The sequence below is a fragment of the Callithrix jacchus genome, chromosome 1 (assembly GCF_049354715.1).
Source record: "Callithrix jacchus isolate 240 chromosome 1, calJac240_pri, whole genome shotgun sequence".
NCBI classification, from domain to species: Eukaryota; Metazoa; Chordata; class Mammalia; order Primates; family Cebidae; genus Callithrix; species Callithrix jacchus.
Genome location: NC_133502.1, coordinates 125,371,234 through 125,387,090, shown reverse-complemented (window position 1 = coordinate 125,387,090; position 15,857 = coordinate 125,371,234). Strand labels below are relative to the sequence as shown.

General features: G+C 41.6%; 1 protein-coding gene across 6 annotated transcripts in view; it reads right to left on the bottom strand.

Moving 5' to 3' along the window:
• ADAMTSL1 (ADAMTS like 1) overlaps window positions 1-15,857 on the bottom strand; it is a 1,072,914-nt gene that overhangs the window by 129,310 nt on the left and 927,747 nt on the right. For all 6 annotated transcript variants that reach the window (XM_078369765.1, XM_078369768.1, XM_035306411.3 and 3 more), the window contains one exon: window positions 5,294-5,421. In XM_078369765.1, the coding sequence (XP_078225891.1) occupies window positions 5,294-5,421 (128 nt within the window). The remainder of the gene's footprint in view (window positions 1-5,293; window positions 5,422-15,857) is intronic.

Genomic DNA, 15,857 nt, shown 5'->3' with positions numbered 1-15,857 from the left:
TAGTCATGTGCTGCTGCAGCCTCTCTAGAAACCACTAACCAAGGATGTGGCATATCCCACCACCTGTCCAACCATCATCCTTCCTGCGTTCCACTGAACAGATGTTGGAACTGCTTTTTTGAGATTGAGCTGGGCCAACTTGGACCATTTGTACTTTCTTTTTTATTTCTTCTAGTCAACTGGGGAGCTGAGTAAGATTCTTCTGCTATCCTCTCATCAATTTTATTTAAGTTCTAGAAAAGCTTGGGGTTTTTGGTGGGCATTCTGTACATCTGTACTTACTGAGGAAACTCAAGGGCCTTAGCTATTCAAGTATTCTATAAGATATTAAATCTCCTTGATGGCAGGTTAGATTAGTCAATGGCCATTACCACATGACCTAGAGTGCCATAAGGAACACAGTCAAACCTTTCTACCTTTCCTTTTTTTTTTTTTGAGATGGAGTTTTGCTCTTGTCACCTGAGCTGGAGTACAGTGCCATGATCTTGGCTCACTGCAACCTCCGCCTCCTGGGTTCAAGCGGTTCTCCTGCCTCAGCCTCCTGAGTAGCTGGGATTATAGGCATGTACTACCATGCCCAGCTACTATTTATATTTTTAGTAGAGATGGGGTTTCGCCACGTTGGCCAGGCTGGTCTTGAACTCCTGACCTCAGGTGATCTGCCTGCCTCGGCCTCCCAAAATGCTGGAATTACAGGCATGAGCCACTGTGCCCAGACCACCTTTCCTTTTGATCTAGTGCATGGGAGTAGATCTTCCTTTGTTAGCCTTTGCATTGGTGACAAGCCCTCTGTGAGTCTAACTCTTTATGAAGCCAAACCCTCCTTTGTGAACAGAACCGCTGGGTGAAAAATTCAGAATGCCAATTTGAAGTGACTTACATTATGATAAGCTCATACAATTGCTTGCCTTTTATTGTAGCTACTAAATCATGATGGGGAGGCACAGAGGAAGAAGAATTTCAAAAAACAATTGCCTTTTATTTTTATTTTCCCAGTGAGATTTCTGTGATCTCTTTATTAGACACAATGTGTATTAGCTATTCTACTCATAAAGAGCAAAAAAAAAAAAAAAATGCGAGGAAAGGAGAAATATTTTCTGCCTCTCCCTTCCTGTGAAAATGTCTGATGAGCTCATCTGTGTTCTCTCCTTTCAATGAAAGATACGCTCATCCCTCAGCCCTCATCTTATTCTCATTTCCCACTGATGATGTCAGGCAGGCCTTACAGTATCTCTTTTGTGATCTTATAAAATCAATGACAACTAAAAATGTTTCCCTTTTGTCAATGACCTCACCAATGGTCTATACCTGGAGAAGCTCTTATCTGCATTGGTAAGTACAGCTAAACTCCATGGGTCCAGATTGAAGCAATTTACCAGGAAGCTGCTGCTTTCCTTCAAAACCTTGCCTAGGCCATTCAGATTTGGAAGATTTCTGAGCAAGATAGCTGAGTGCTGAATCTAACAGGCCAAGATGGTTCTCCAATCTCTGTGCTATGTCTGTACACATCAGACAGTCTCCTTTACGTAGCTCTGTTTATTCCTAAACACAAGGTAATTAATACTTCAGAAAGTTAGGTATGTGACATTTCGGTGACATTCCTACAATCCCCTCCCTGCAATCCTCCCATCTTGTAAGCTACTTTCATCTACACTTGGAGCAGTGACACAGGCATCCAGTTTCATGAATTTAGAGAAATTTTGTGCCATTTGGTCTAAATGGCTATGAGTTCCCTGGGCTGTTCCAGGGAGGTAGGGAGGAAAACACTGGCCATCTCTATACCGAGAGACACTTGCAAGGTGCTCCCAAATCCCTGAGACCTAAAGATAAAATCAACACATAATGGAAGAGTTTAGAGAGGAGAAAAAGGCACAAAGGACAATATTTTACAGGCCAAACGGGGCAGGGCAAGAAAGGTTTGGCTGTATATGTCTAAAATAAAATGGCATTTACATATTCAAAAAAAAAACTTGTGTATAGAGTAAGACATAGAACTCAAAGGAATCTGAGAGGCAGAATTGGCAAGACACTAGATCCAGAGGACGGGCAAACTCAGTGGCAGGCATCTTGCTGTGGGCCAGGGAGAGCCCGTCAGGCCTCTCTCTCTGTGGCCCTTGAAATATTCATCACAAGCCACCTCCCTTGCTATGAACCCAAGTGCCCACATACTTTCCAGATGACTAATCTAGCTTTCCTAGCTGACACTGAGACATTGAAGACAGCTACCCTACAAAGGGTTTGTGAACATTCTGGTCTCTGAAAAGGAGTCTCTCCCGCTGTAAACATAAGTTGGCTTTTGTTGAATGCATTATTCTCTCAATAATAATAATAGTTAACAAATATTCAGTGGCTGCTACATGCCAGCCACAGTTATAAACATTTTTTATGAATAATTGCATTTAATCTTCACAAGAACTTTATGAGTCAGGTACTGTTATTATCACCATTTTCCAGATGAAGAAATTGAGTCAGTGAGTATAAAGAAGTTGCTCACAGTTACACTGAGGAAATGACAGAGCCAGGACACAGACCTAGACCCCAAGCCTCTGGAGCCCATGACTGTAACTGCCATGCTATGCCTGCTTTTGTGAATCATTATGAACAAATTTCCTTGCATCTGGTCAATGCAGGCCCACTGGCAAGATCCAAGTCCATACTTTCCTTATAAAATCATGGGGACACTTGATTAACTTGAGCCTCAAAATTTTTTCCTCTTTGGCCTACATTTCTACAAAAGTCCAGGAAAAACCCTGCCGTTTCCTTAAAAACACAGTTGTGCTGAGATTCACCATGAGGATTTGACTGCAAGTGAACTGAATCAATTCCTAAGTTCATACTTGAAAAACATCAGTGTTAAGATTCATACTGAAAGATACATGGAAGCAGGGTTGGGCTACTGCTTTGCACGTCTTAGAACTGTTTTGCTCTTTATGAGTAGAATAGCTAATACACATTGCTCCACTCTCGAAGAGCTAGAGGAAGAAAAAGAGGCTCACATTTATTGAGTGTGAACAATGTGCCTGGCATTGGGTTAACTGCTTTTTCACACATGCAATCTTACTTAACCTCACAACAACCCTGTAATGTTAGTTTCATTTTTACAGATGAGAACAGAGACTCAATGAGGTTATATACTTTGTCCAAGATCACATAGCTAATAAGCGGTATAACTGGTAATTAAACTTAGAAATGCCTGATACCCATTCGGCCCCACCCCTCCAATTGAAGTTATATTCAGGTTATATCTTACAACCTGCTAAGCAGGATCTCCATGCATACATCTTAAGTAAATTGTAACTATCTCCCAATTCTAGGTAGTCATGTATCCATCTCTTGCCTTCACTCATCTGTAAGCATCAGGGAGCATAAAACTCAGGTTTTATTTATTGCTGTAGGTTCCACAACATGTGGCAGAGGCTGTGCTCAGAACAGGAGCTGGTGTACCCCCTAGCGCTGTCAGCATAGACATTGCTACAGGTGTGGATGATAAGCTCAGGTAAGGGTGCAAATACGGTCTTAAGGCACTGTACATTTTGAGCCTTTGTTTTAGAAGGACTGCTTGACAGATTTTCCGGTAGACAGAACAAACCCCAGCAGCAAAGGTACAAGGATGCAGCTCCCTCTGCCCTGGGTGTGGTGTCTATAGTCACACTTCACCAGGCAGCCCCTCTCCTCCCCTTCCCTGGTGCCTCTTGGGCTGCTCTGGCTTCCCTGGCTTTGAACTTATTGGCAGCCTCCAATAACCCCTCTTCAAAGAGCTGAAGACAAGCCTGATGTTACAATTGCCTTGCTTAATTCCAGACAGGTTTCTATTAATCGTATTAAATTCGGGTGAACAAAGGGTATTTAGTCTGTGACAGAGCTGAACTGTATCTGGATTAATATAAGCAAGAGAATTAATCCTGCAAGAGCCACTATCTATCTGCCAGCAACTGGAAAGATGTCAGCAGTGCTCTTGCTAAAGCAGGTTGGAGGGTGGACGCAGGAGAGATTTAACACAATTGGTGCTGAGCATCTGGACTCTGTATAAAGAGGGGAATGAAAATTGCAACTGGAATACATTAGAAGAAAAGTAAATGTTTTATTCACAAAAAATAGGCATTAATAATATCAGTCTTTAATCCAGCCTAGGGCCCCTTAACTGGTCTTCCTCAGTGTTGACTTTGATCTTCCCCACAAAGCCTCCTGCTAAGGGTCCCCTCCCAGATCAGCCTGAAGTCATGGGGGCAGAAATGCTGTTGCTAAACAGGTATACAAGGGGGTAGCATGTGTGACTGGAGTACAGTGTGACAACATAATCCTGGCAGGGACAGATGAAGTCAGTGTGGGGTGATGTTGGCTTTTCTAGCATCTACTGAATCATCTGATGAGAGCAGCAATTGAAAAAAGTAAATACGAACACATGCCACACAGCCACAAAGATGGGAGGGCCCAGATCTGAGAGGAAGGATCCTATTTTCTCAAATCAGTGGGAAAGTGGGAAGAACAATGAGCTGGGAGTTAGGAGATTCCAGTTCCCTTCTCTTTGCCACTAGCAGAGCAGCTGTGTGACCTCGGGTTGCCTGGCCTCTAAGCAACAAGGGCCCTGGTCCAGCTGGTATCTAAGGTCTATTTCAGTTTCAAAGACATGGGTTTTTCCTATGCAAAGAGATTTCACAAAAGCTGTACATGTCTTTTACTACCAGACCACACTTTGGGAGACATCATACTGAGTTGTGATGTTCTTAAGTCACCATGCGTACAATGTATTGTCTTACTCAATGGATAAAGGGGAAGTGTTGGCAATGCATCAGAGGAAGAGATCGAAAAAAAGCAGAATCAATGACAAGTTCTGGAGATCATTCCTGCTTCAACCCATGACCACATAATTCCAATGACTTATGGGTCTTAAAGTCTTTCTTGCAACAGGTGGAACAAGGAGATGACAGGATCCAAAAGAGTCTCCAGAGATCATAATTCACAATTCGTGTTTCAACATGCTACTGACTCGCACGCATCGCCTTTGCTCACATTCTTTCTGCATGAAATATCCCTGTCTCTTACCAAAATTCCACTGACAACAACTCTAAGACCTCCTGGCAGGAATGTACTGTCCTTGCATACTATTTGGTTATCAGTTATAGTACTTCATTCTACCTCATACTACACTGCCATTATAATTACAGATTACGAAATCCCTGAAGGTGAGATCTGGGTCTCCTTTATCTAAGCATCTCTGGGCCTGTTTCACACACTGTAGGCACTCATTCATTAAAGGTTTATGAAATGAACACAACAGGGATTTTCAGGTTACCTGCTAATGTGACTGCAATGGAGACAGAATCGGATCCCAAGGAATTGGTGGCATTACAAGTGTAGAAACCCACATCCGCTTCCACTGGTGCCAAGATCTGTAAGGAGTCATCTGACTGTAGAAGAATCCTGGAGCGACAGAAAAGAAATATAGACCTGGTCAATTCAGCTGACTCCTTTTTGGCATTCAGTATAGGTAAGGCAGGAAGGAACCTCAGGATGTATGCAGAACCCTGTTTTAACAACAGAGACAAACCAGGTAAAAGGACAATCAAGAACCTGGGCTCTCTTGTCTCTTTGATTGGTGTGACTGTGGTAGTGAACTCAAATAAGAAGGTTTCTCATTACTTTTGCAGCCTGTGGATTATCTGATCTAAATGCTACCAGCTGGAGCAGACAACATATGTGCAGCACCAAATACACACAACACACACAGATGTCAGTGGGGAGGGGGGAGGCTAGAACAAATGGAACAGATAGATTTGGGAAAGGATCATTAAAGAAAAAGCAAAGTTACAAAAGAGAAATAGAGCTTGGTTGGAAGGTCAAAAGAAGGTAGGGCTTCCAGATATAAAGACATCTTGGCCAGACGTGGTGGCTCATGCCTACAATCTCAGCCCTTTGTGAGGCTAAGGTAGGCGAATCATCTGAGGCCCGGAGTTTGAGAACAGCCTGGCCAACACAGCAAAGCCTCATCTCTACTAAAAATACAAAAAAATAAAAGCCAGTGTGGTGGCTCATGCCTGTAATCCCAGCATTTTGTGAGGCCAAGGTGGGTGAATCATTTGAGGCCGGGAGTTCGAAAACAGCCTGGCTAACATCTGAGGCCAGGAGTTCAAAAACAGCCCCATCTCTACTAAAAAAAACAAAAACAAAAACAAAAAAAAAAACCGTGGGCATGTGTGGTGATTCAAGCCTGTAATCCCAGCACTCTGGGAAGCCGAGGCAGGCAGATCATGAGGTCAGGAGATCGAGACTATCCAGGCTTACACAGTGAAACCCCATTTCTACTAAAAATACAAAAATTACCCAGGAGTGGTGGCATGCACCTGTAGTCCCAGCTACTCGGAAGGCTGAGGCAAGAGAATTGCTTGAACCCAGGAGGCAGAGGTTGCAGTGAACTGAGATCATGCCACTGCACTCCAGCCTAGGCGACAGAGTGAGACTCCATCTCAAAAAAAAAAAAAAAAAAAAAAAAAAAAAAAATTAGCTGGGCATGGGGGTGCATGCCTGTAATCCCAGCTACTTACGAGGCTGATGTGACCGAATTGCCTGAACCTGGGAAGTGGAGGCTGCTGTGAACTGAGCTTACACCACTGTTCTCCAGCTTGGGACACAGAGCATGACTTTGCCTCAAAGAACAACAACAACAAAAAAACCCAAAACAGACAGACATTTGTTCAGATTTACAAGTAGAAGAGAAAAAATCAGGAATTGCATATTGATGAGAGGATCTTACACACATATTTAAAGGGAATTCTATGCGTAAGACCCCCTATGTAGTCACATATACATCTATTGTCTTTATTTAGCTATAAATATTATGAGGCACAAAACTCAGGGTTTTTTTTTTTGAGACAAGATCTTGCTCTGTCACCCAGGAGTACAGAGGCACAAACACAGCTCACTGCAGTTTTGAACTCCTGGGCTCAAGCAACCCTCCCACCTCTGCCTCTTGTGTAGCTGGGATCACAGGCATGCACTACCATTCCCAGCTAATGTTTAAATGTTTGCACAGCTCAGGTCTTGCCATGCTGCCCAGGCAGGTCTTGACCTCCTGGGCTCCTGTGATCCTCCTCAGGTCTTATTTATTGCTTTTATTTTCTCCAATACTATAGGAAACTCTCTGTAAAGTAGGTTCCTAGTAGAATGAAGTTAACACTTGCCCTTCAGGGTCATGGAGAGAAAATTCAGAATAATCACAGTCTACTTCAGGCTTTTTTTTTTTTTTTTAATCTGAAAAGACAAGAATCAAACTGTGAGTGCCTACAGTGAGCTTCAAACCCACTCCATCCGTTTTTTTCTTTTCTAGATTTATGCCATTTCCAGAAAGTACCCGCAACATCACAGCAGTTTAATTCATGACTAGCAATGGCTTGAATGTGATGGCTTGGTGACTTAGTGAGGCTGGCTGATGATAATTGGAATGTGTATGCGGAGGAGGAAATCTAGAAGGGTTGCGGGGATAGGGGAGAAGCTCAGAGATCCAGTGCCTAGACCTGGCAGGTACTTTAGGTTGACAGTTCATTGACCACACAGAAATGGCTCAGTAGCCACTTTTCGGGATCCTAAAGCCAGTCATTTCTAGCTTGGTGCTTTTTTTTACCTCTCTAGTTTCAAAAGCTTCAGAAAACTGTTCACCCAATAATATGCTAGCATCCATCCCTAAGAGGCAAGCAGTTAATAGGGGGTTGTTTTCCAAGAATGTGAGAGGGTGGGGAAACCACAGAAAGGTCAGGAGAACTCATAAGACTTTGTGGTAAGATTAAGCCTAGAAGTCAGATCTGCTCCAGCATCACTCTCCCACCATACAATTCTTTCCTCACTATTTCCCTTGCCGGGTCTCTCCAGGCTCAATGACATTTACAGTTCAGCACCACTTCAAACAGGCTCTCAATTATTCTCAGGTGGGTGACCAGTCTGGCCATGAAGGAGATCCCTCAGCTTGGCTTTTGGCCTTGGGCCTATTGCATTGCTTATTCCTACCTCCTGTCAGAGGAAAGGCAGGAAGCAAGGAAGTAGAAGTAAGGCTTCTGTCAATGAACCTAGTTATATATGGGCAGCTCCAGTGAAATGGGGAAGGAAACAGACATCTTAAAGGGATGTTTTCGGATGATTTGAGCTTGATTTAGTGCCATTCCAGACCATCACCACTATTACTGGAGACATTCGAGTTTTGTGGCATTGAACTAGAGCTGAAACATTTTGAGAGATGAAAGGAAGCCTCTGAGAGATTGTGATGTCCCTCATCCACCCATTCATTCACTCACCCATCAAACAGGTGCTTTTTTCTCAAAGTCAAATAATTACATGTTAGTTTATTTCAAAGAAGCTAATAAGAGAAAGATGACTATATAATTTACTTATCTTTGGTAAGGCATACAATATTTTAGATCATAGTATGACTGTTTGCTGAAGGAATCTTATCAGATGCAACATAATGTAGTGCCATTGCTAAGTCTCTTCAGGTGTTCAAGCTGTTTTAGATTACAAAATTAAAAATCAACTTTATGATTTAAATCTTTATGATGTCCCAGGAATATTTATGTTTTCACAAAAATTCTAAATAATAATGAAAGCAGGCTTAGTCAAGTTTCAACAGAAATGAGAATGATGGAACTCAGCAGATCACTATTCAATTTTACCACATGGCAAAGGTAGAAATTAAAATATGCTAAGTTCCCAAACCCTCTAGGGTAGTTGCCTCTCTAGCACTGGAAACATCTCTGTTTTCCCTACAGAAAAGGGTTCTTGGGGACTCACAGAAGGAGGCTACAAGATAGTTCTTCTGAACTTTGTTTAAGTAGTGGCCATTGGCAAATCTCTTCATATTCTTCTATTTCAGTTTACCAACTTCTGAAACCAAGTTGAAGTATATTTTCCGGCAAATTAGAGGGAATTGTTAAACTGGGGTAGATAAGGAATTTCTGGACTCTCTTTTGTGAGGCTTTTCTTGGTAATGCTGCACACTTTTTTTTTTTTTTTAAAAGGAGAGAAGGAAAGGAAGAAAGAGGAAGAAAAAGGGGGAGAGAGAACAGGAATATTGCTTTATTCTAAAAATGGTTATTAATAATGGCCGATCAATATTTTGTGTATTTAAAGTGGAGAATGTATATTTTGTGTATTTAAAGTGGAGAGCTCTATAAATATTTATTAAGTTTACTTGTTCCGGATCTGAATTCAAGTCCTGGATATCCTTATTAATTTTCTGTCTCGTTGAGTCTAAATCTCTTTATGGGTCTTATGTATCTGGGTGTTAGGATCGTTAGCTCTTATTGTTGCATTGATCCTTTTACCACTCTATCTTTGTTGCTTTGAAATCTATTTTATCAAATGCAAGAACTGCAACTCCTGCTTTTTGTATATTTATTTATTTTTGCTCTCCATTTGGTTGGTAAATCTGCACACTCTAAATGGCAAATAAACCATGAGGAAGGAGGGAAGATGAGGAGACAGTGAGGAAGGAGTGAGAGGGGCACATGATATTGGCCAGTTTTGCCCAGGCAACTTATAAGATCTCCATATTAGAATCATTTTGTTTTTTGCATACAACTGCTGCGCCTGTCTGATTTCATGCAGAGGAGGTAAACCTCTCCTACGCTGGCCCATTTGTTTTTAGGCGGGGGTTAGTTTTTGTAGTTACCCTGGTTTCTCCAGGCACTACGTGAGCCACCATGCTTTCTGTTCTTGTCTGAAGCCTGGAAAAAAATTCCTACAAGGTTGGTGAAGGGAAGGGAGGTGATCCATTCAACATGGTACAGAGTGGTAAGGATTTGAACTAGAATAGGAGCAGCAGCAAAGAAAAAGATGAGGTGTAGATGAGATTTGGCATTTGTGCAGTCTATTATTCCGTAAACAGTGTATACAAAGAGAAACTATAGTATTTACTTTCATAGAAACAGTCTCAAATATTGTCTTAAGACAAAATCTGCATGTGAGAAAGCCTGAGTTTCTCACTTATGTGTATACTTATAAAAGTCACTTATAGTTATAAAATGGAAGTGTCTAGCTCGAGGGTGCATAGTTATTTGGGGGCAAAGTCAGGATTTGAAGTAGAATTTCTTGTTCTTGGTCCAGCATTTTTTTCCCCACCTCTAATCCCTTTGGGACCACCATAAAATTCAACTGTGTAATAATGCTTTCTTCTGGTAATTAGAAAGCTGCCCACAGTGTGTACTCTGTACATTTGGCCCATTAGACGTTGCCTCCTTTTCTCTAATAATTCACTATGCATAAATCCTTTCAGGGATAGGGGAGGATTTGATTCCTGTTGTTATACATGCAATATGCCCATAAAATTGGTAGATGAGGGCATGAAGGCTGGCACTAGGGGGAGCAGTAGTTCTGGAGGGGGATCTCATGCAGGGCTCTCTGGGAAGCACCACCAGGTGAAGGAAAGGGCTTGCTGCAGAGAGGAAGGCTTGCTTCAGTTTACCTAGCCTGATGACTAAAGAGCAAGATATCTAGAAAAAAAAATACATTCTTTGTATTTCTGGAGTCTACCCTATTAATTTAGCTTAATTTGCTAGTAGCTGATTTCAGTCAGCTTCTATTCAGGATCCAAATTTGACAGGCTTGCTTTAGAATGGGCAGGCTGAGAAACATAGGGCTGCCTTCCAAACAAAACTAATAGGATTCCTTTGGGCTGTTTTGGAATTTGTGGAATCAGAGGATGTGGGGACACAGAATGGGTACAATTAGGACCTATGCAGCAAGTGGTACCGTGGTCATGTTAGGTATATCAATACTCCCTGCCTTCCTCCCATACCCGTACCCCACTCCCTTTTTAGTTTTCTAGGATAAAACTTATTACTTTACTTCTTTGACCCTACTTTTAGCTAGAAAACGAAGGAGCAGTTTTGTTTTGCTAGGGTCCTTTATTTGTAAGCTTCTTTGTGAGCACATGCCTTCCCAAGCAGGCCACACATTAAAGACCAGCTGAGAGGGCAAAAGGAATTGTTTTAGTTATATAAGCAAAAATCACTGTCATGCATGAGTGAGATAGGGACAAAATGCTCATGGGCCAGTTCTACCAAGTATAATTTCCTTCAGGCTAAATCATCTCCTCTGCATTTGCAATGTGCAGGGCTTAAGGGCTCTTATTCGAAATAAAGGCGGCTCTGGGTGTATAAAGTAAAGTGTCTAGAAATTCTGTGAGTAGGGTGGCATCATGGGGTCCTCTGGATCTTTGGCTCAACTGTGAACACCACTGTCTTGTGTGAGTCCACTTCTCAAATTCATCTCCATGGCTAGCTATGAGGAGCTGCCTTCTGGAGGGGAAGACTTCCCAAAGTGGAGCCAAGAGGCTTGGACTCCAGTCTAGAGTGGTGGTCTTGGACAAGTCAACGACTGTGTGAGTCTTTACGTTTCTTCTATAAATTGAGGCTAATACTGACCTCAGAGTGTTCTTGTGAAGCTCTCACAAAAGAGTAGATAGACTCATTCTTACTGTTTTTCAAGTAAAAAGGCCTCAGCTTAAACACCAGCTACATCTAATAAATGATTTTTTTATGGTACATGTAACCTAAGTAACCTGGGAATTTCTAGTTGTCAGACAAAATATTCAGGCTCTGGGTACAGAAATGCCCATCTACTACCTGGGATATGTTATTGTGCCATCTCAGGCCTCCCATCCTGACATGTATACATTCCTCAACTATTTTAGGCCTCAATACAGGACTGGAAGTGAGAAATGATGGGTGTATCCTTTCTCTTTAGAACGGTAGCTTTCTCATCTTTTCAAACTTATCTGCCCTGCATCCCAACACAAACTTGTCACTCTAGTCAAGATGGCCTCTTTGAAATCTCTTTGTCAGCTTGGGGCTAAAGACAGGCTCATCTTGCTCCCCTTCCCTTAAGAATAAGTTCAAGTTCTACTTCCTTGCGCTACCACACGCCACAAGAACCTATCCCTTTCCTGATGTAGTTAAAACTGCACTACAAAGCCTTTCCAGTCAACAGTGCCTCATTTCTTCAGTGAGATTATAAGTTATTACCTCATTCCTACTTCTCTCTTCAGTATTCAGCACAGTGCTGGCACACCAAATAAATACATAATAAACACTCATTTCGTTACCTTCAAAGCAATGGGGCTGAAAATGATCACATCCACAATATAGGATAGCAGACAGTGGTTCAGAGCACAGACTCTGGGGCCATTAATGAAATGATGGGACCAAGTCCTTGCTCTGCCACTTAGTAGCTCTGTACCCTTGGGTAAGTAATTTACCTCTCAGGGACAGTTGCCTCATTTCTAAAATGAGAATAGTACCTACCTTGGGTTTTTGTGAGGATTCTATATAAGCTAATGTATTTAAAGGACACAGAAAAGTACCTGGCATGTAGTAAAAAACTACAGAAATGCAGATGATTATGATTCCATTACGGTTGTTAACATCGCCATGATTGTTACCATTCATTCTTCATGCCAGAGCTTATACATTTTAGATATGAAGACATCGGGGAAACTGGAAATGTAGAGATGTCACGGAAAAAACATAAATTGGGTTTACAGAAAGGGAGCAAGTGGTTTGCTGTGTGTGGGACCAGGCAGCAGGAGAGAGGAGTAGAAAACTGAGGCCACAGGGCACACTGGGTTGGCAACTACCTTAATTCCATTCTTGACTCAGGAATCTCTGAATAAGGACAATGAGTTATCTCCTTAACTGTATTAATACCATTAACCAAATACTGAAATTTTAGAACACTAAAAAAAAAAAAAAAAAAAAAAAAAAAAGCTAGAATTCTGCAATTTCATAAAGGAATATAAACAAGAACAAAAGAATTAGAGCTGAAAAACAGTGAACTCAGGAGCAAGCAAGCAGTTTGTGCAAAGAACATTAGTCCCAAATTCCTGTTTATAGGACAAGATGGTGAGGTCTTTTCCTTATCTTAAAATAAATTTTTTTTTTCTGCTTAGGGATTCGTTAGATTAGGACAATCGAATCTACCATAAAGTGGGAGTGGGTGCCAGTATTTACAGATGTATGTATATGCTTGACATTAATATCTAATTCTCACTACCATGTTACTAGATTGATGTTATTTTCCCATTTTAGAGAGGGGGAAAAGGTCACAGAAGCAATTTGCTCAGCTAGTACATGGTGGCATCAGGACTAATGACCTTTGACCGTTCTTAAACTGACTGCATCCAGGAATCTACTGGGGCCTTGCTGAAAGGCACATGAGTTTGGCCTCATTTTCGGTGGGGGGTAATTAGCGTCAAGGTTTGTAGTTACTTGGGATGTGGACAATCACTAAAAAATAATCTGGATTTTAGATAGTTTCAAACAGGAGGCCAAAGGAATGCTGTGAGATTTCCTCCATGAGCAGGATTATTTTTCTGAAACCCAAAATTATAGTAGCCCAGAGGCTTGCAAGGGAGAATTTTATTTTGTACAAATATTTTGGGCAACAGGTTTGAGGTTCATGAAGAGTCTCGTATCACCATTTGGCGAGGGCAACTTTTTTAAACCTTTGCTGTTTTTAATGTAATTGCCAACTAAAAGCTATTTAATGCCAGAAGCTTCATGATTGCTCAGATGGAAGTATAGAAAATATTTTTGGAATGGGAAAGGCCACCTGACCACACATTCTTAACCCTGGCCGCCTTCTCTTTCGCCAGACCCTTTAACTTCCTTCTCTTTCAGATGTTCACAGAGTCTTGAATTTGCTAATATGTATATCTTATCTGCTTGCTGGGTAACTCATTTCAAATTACAAACCTCTGCATGGATTTCCTACTCTCCTAGGATAGGGGTCCTCAAACTGCAGCCAACTGCCACTTGCTTTTACAAATAAAGTTTTACTGGAACACTGCCCTATGGGTTAAAGTATTATCTGTGGCCGCTTTCACACTACAATGGCAGAGTTGAGTAGTTAGAACAGAGATAACATGGCCTGCAAATCCTAAAATGTTTCCTATTTGGCCCTTTACTAGAAAAGTTTGCTGACTTCTGGCATGAAACATGGAAAAATGTTCATTTCTGGTTTATCTCAGTGACATCCTTATTTATACCAAAACAGTTAACCACTTTTGTGGAACTCTGCCATGTGCGAGGACCATTCTTCCAGGAAGAATAAGCAAACTGCTAGTGGGATCTCTGGAGATCCCCTCGTGTATCAGGGCCTGATTCTATGGGCCTCCCTTGTGCTCTCTGGTTGCCACTGGTTGTCCACTATCCTCCAGCGCTCTTCACCTGCATGATTCATGACGGTCATTTCTGTGACCACTGTGTTGACACTCAATATTTTTCTTTTGTGGAGGCTTATGTATTTACTGGGATGGTTCTTTTTCTCTGGCTCACTATCCTTACACTTTTCAACTGGGAAAAACATTTGTCATCTCCATTTCCTTCAGCTCAGTAAGGGGAAACAAGCCAAACCAAATTGAAACGGGTTTATTTTTCCTTCCCTATCTTCCCTGCCTCTAGTTTTTATATTATCTGCAAACTTGGAAACTGCATTTCATGTGCTTATGAATTTTACACAGAGCATTATTCACAACTTTGGTTCTGAAATTGACCCTGGAGGAATTTCCCATCTGATCCTCACTTCCATTCTGAGAGGTTTCCATCTGCTGATACTCTCTGTTGTGCAAGGTAAAGACTTCCAAATATTAATTCATCTCCTATTCAACACCACTTTGGAACACTGTACAAAGCTTTCTGAAAAATATAATCATTTAGAGGCTACAGATTTCACTTTCCTATCAGCTCAGAGATGATAGCAAAGAATGTCAGTAGAATATCAGCATCCCCCTCATGATGCCTGGATTTAGGCTGATAATTCTTCATCATGCTGTTTTCCAGAAACCTTGTTAACCCAACTCTTTGAAAAACTACCTAGATGTTCCTCAAATAAGAGGGAAGCTTCTTAGTCTGAGATGTCCTAGAAGATGGTGTGATACGATGGCCCCATGTCTAAATGACAATGATTTTGGATACTGACAAATGAGAATCCATTGTGTGTCAGTCACGTTACAGACATTATCTCTGTTCTTTGCACTCTTGCTAGTCCGAAGGGCAGAATAAAACCTAGTGCCTAAATGTATTAGTATCATTTTAATTGAAATAATAAGAAAACCAAGGTTCAGAGAGAGAAGAGTAGACTCACAATACTAAGTGGCAGAACTGGGATTTGGGCCAAAGGTGCTCTGATTTCAGCCTTACTGTCTCCTACCACCATGGGCTGCCCTGTGTGTTAACTAATGTGCCATCAGGTTGCTCCTCTGGCTGAAGGCAGTGGGGAGGATAAGCTGGAACACCTAGGCCCAGAGGAGAAGGAAAACAGGAAGAGGCTTAGGGATTAAAAGGCTGAAATTCCTCAGACTTAGTCATTTCCCTAGGATTCCACGTTAAGTGGAGTATCACCTGGAAATGACCTCCCACCCACAGGAAGAAATAAGTATTTTGTTCAAGCATCTAGTTTCATGTATTCTTTAGGTTCACCTGCATTCCTTTTGAAAAGAAAGTCATACTTAAATGCTTACAAACTTATATCAGTTGAGCTATGAGGAATATGTGATATCTGGCTACTTCTGGTCCAATAGGGTTAAGTGGTGAGCAAGGACTTCCCTGACTGTGTGTGCTATCAGCAGCATTTAGGTCTTTCTTAGGGGAAGATCAATCCTCATCCAGTCACTTTTCCTAATTTGGTAATCCAACCTGTATCACCAGTTTTGGAGAACCTGGCTTTTCTCTTCTATAAGGAAGTCAACACTGCCCTTCCAGGTATTGTTTCTAGAGCTGGATTCAGACATAGGAATACTGAACATATATTTGTCCATATTACATGAGCCTCCAATAATAGATGTGGGGTAGGATAATTTACCAGATTCTTTGGCT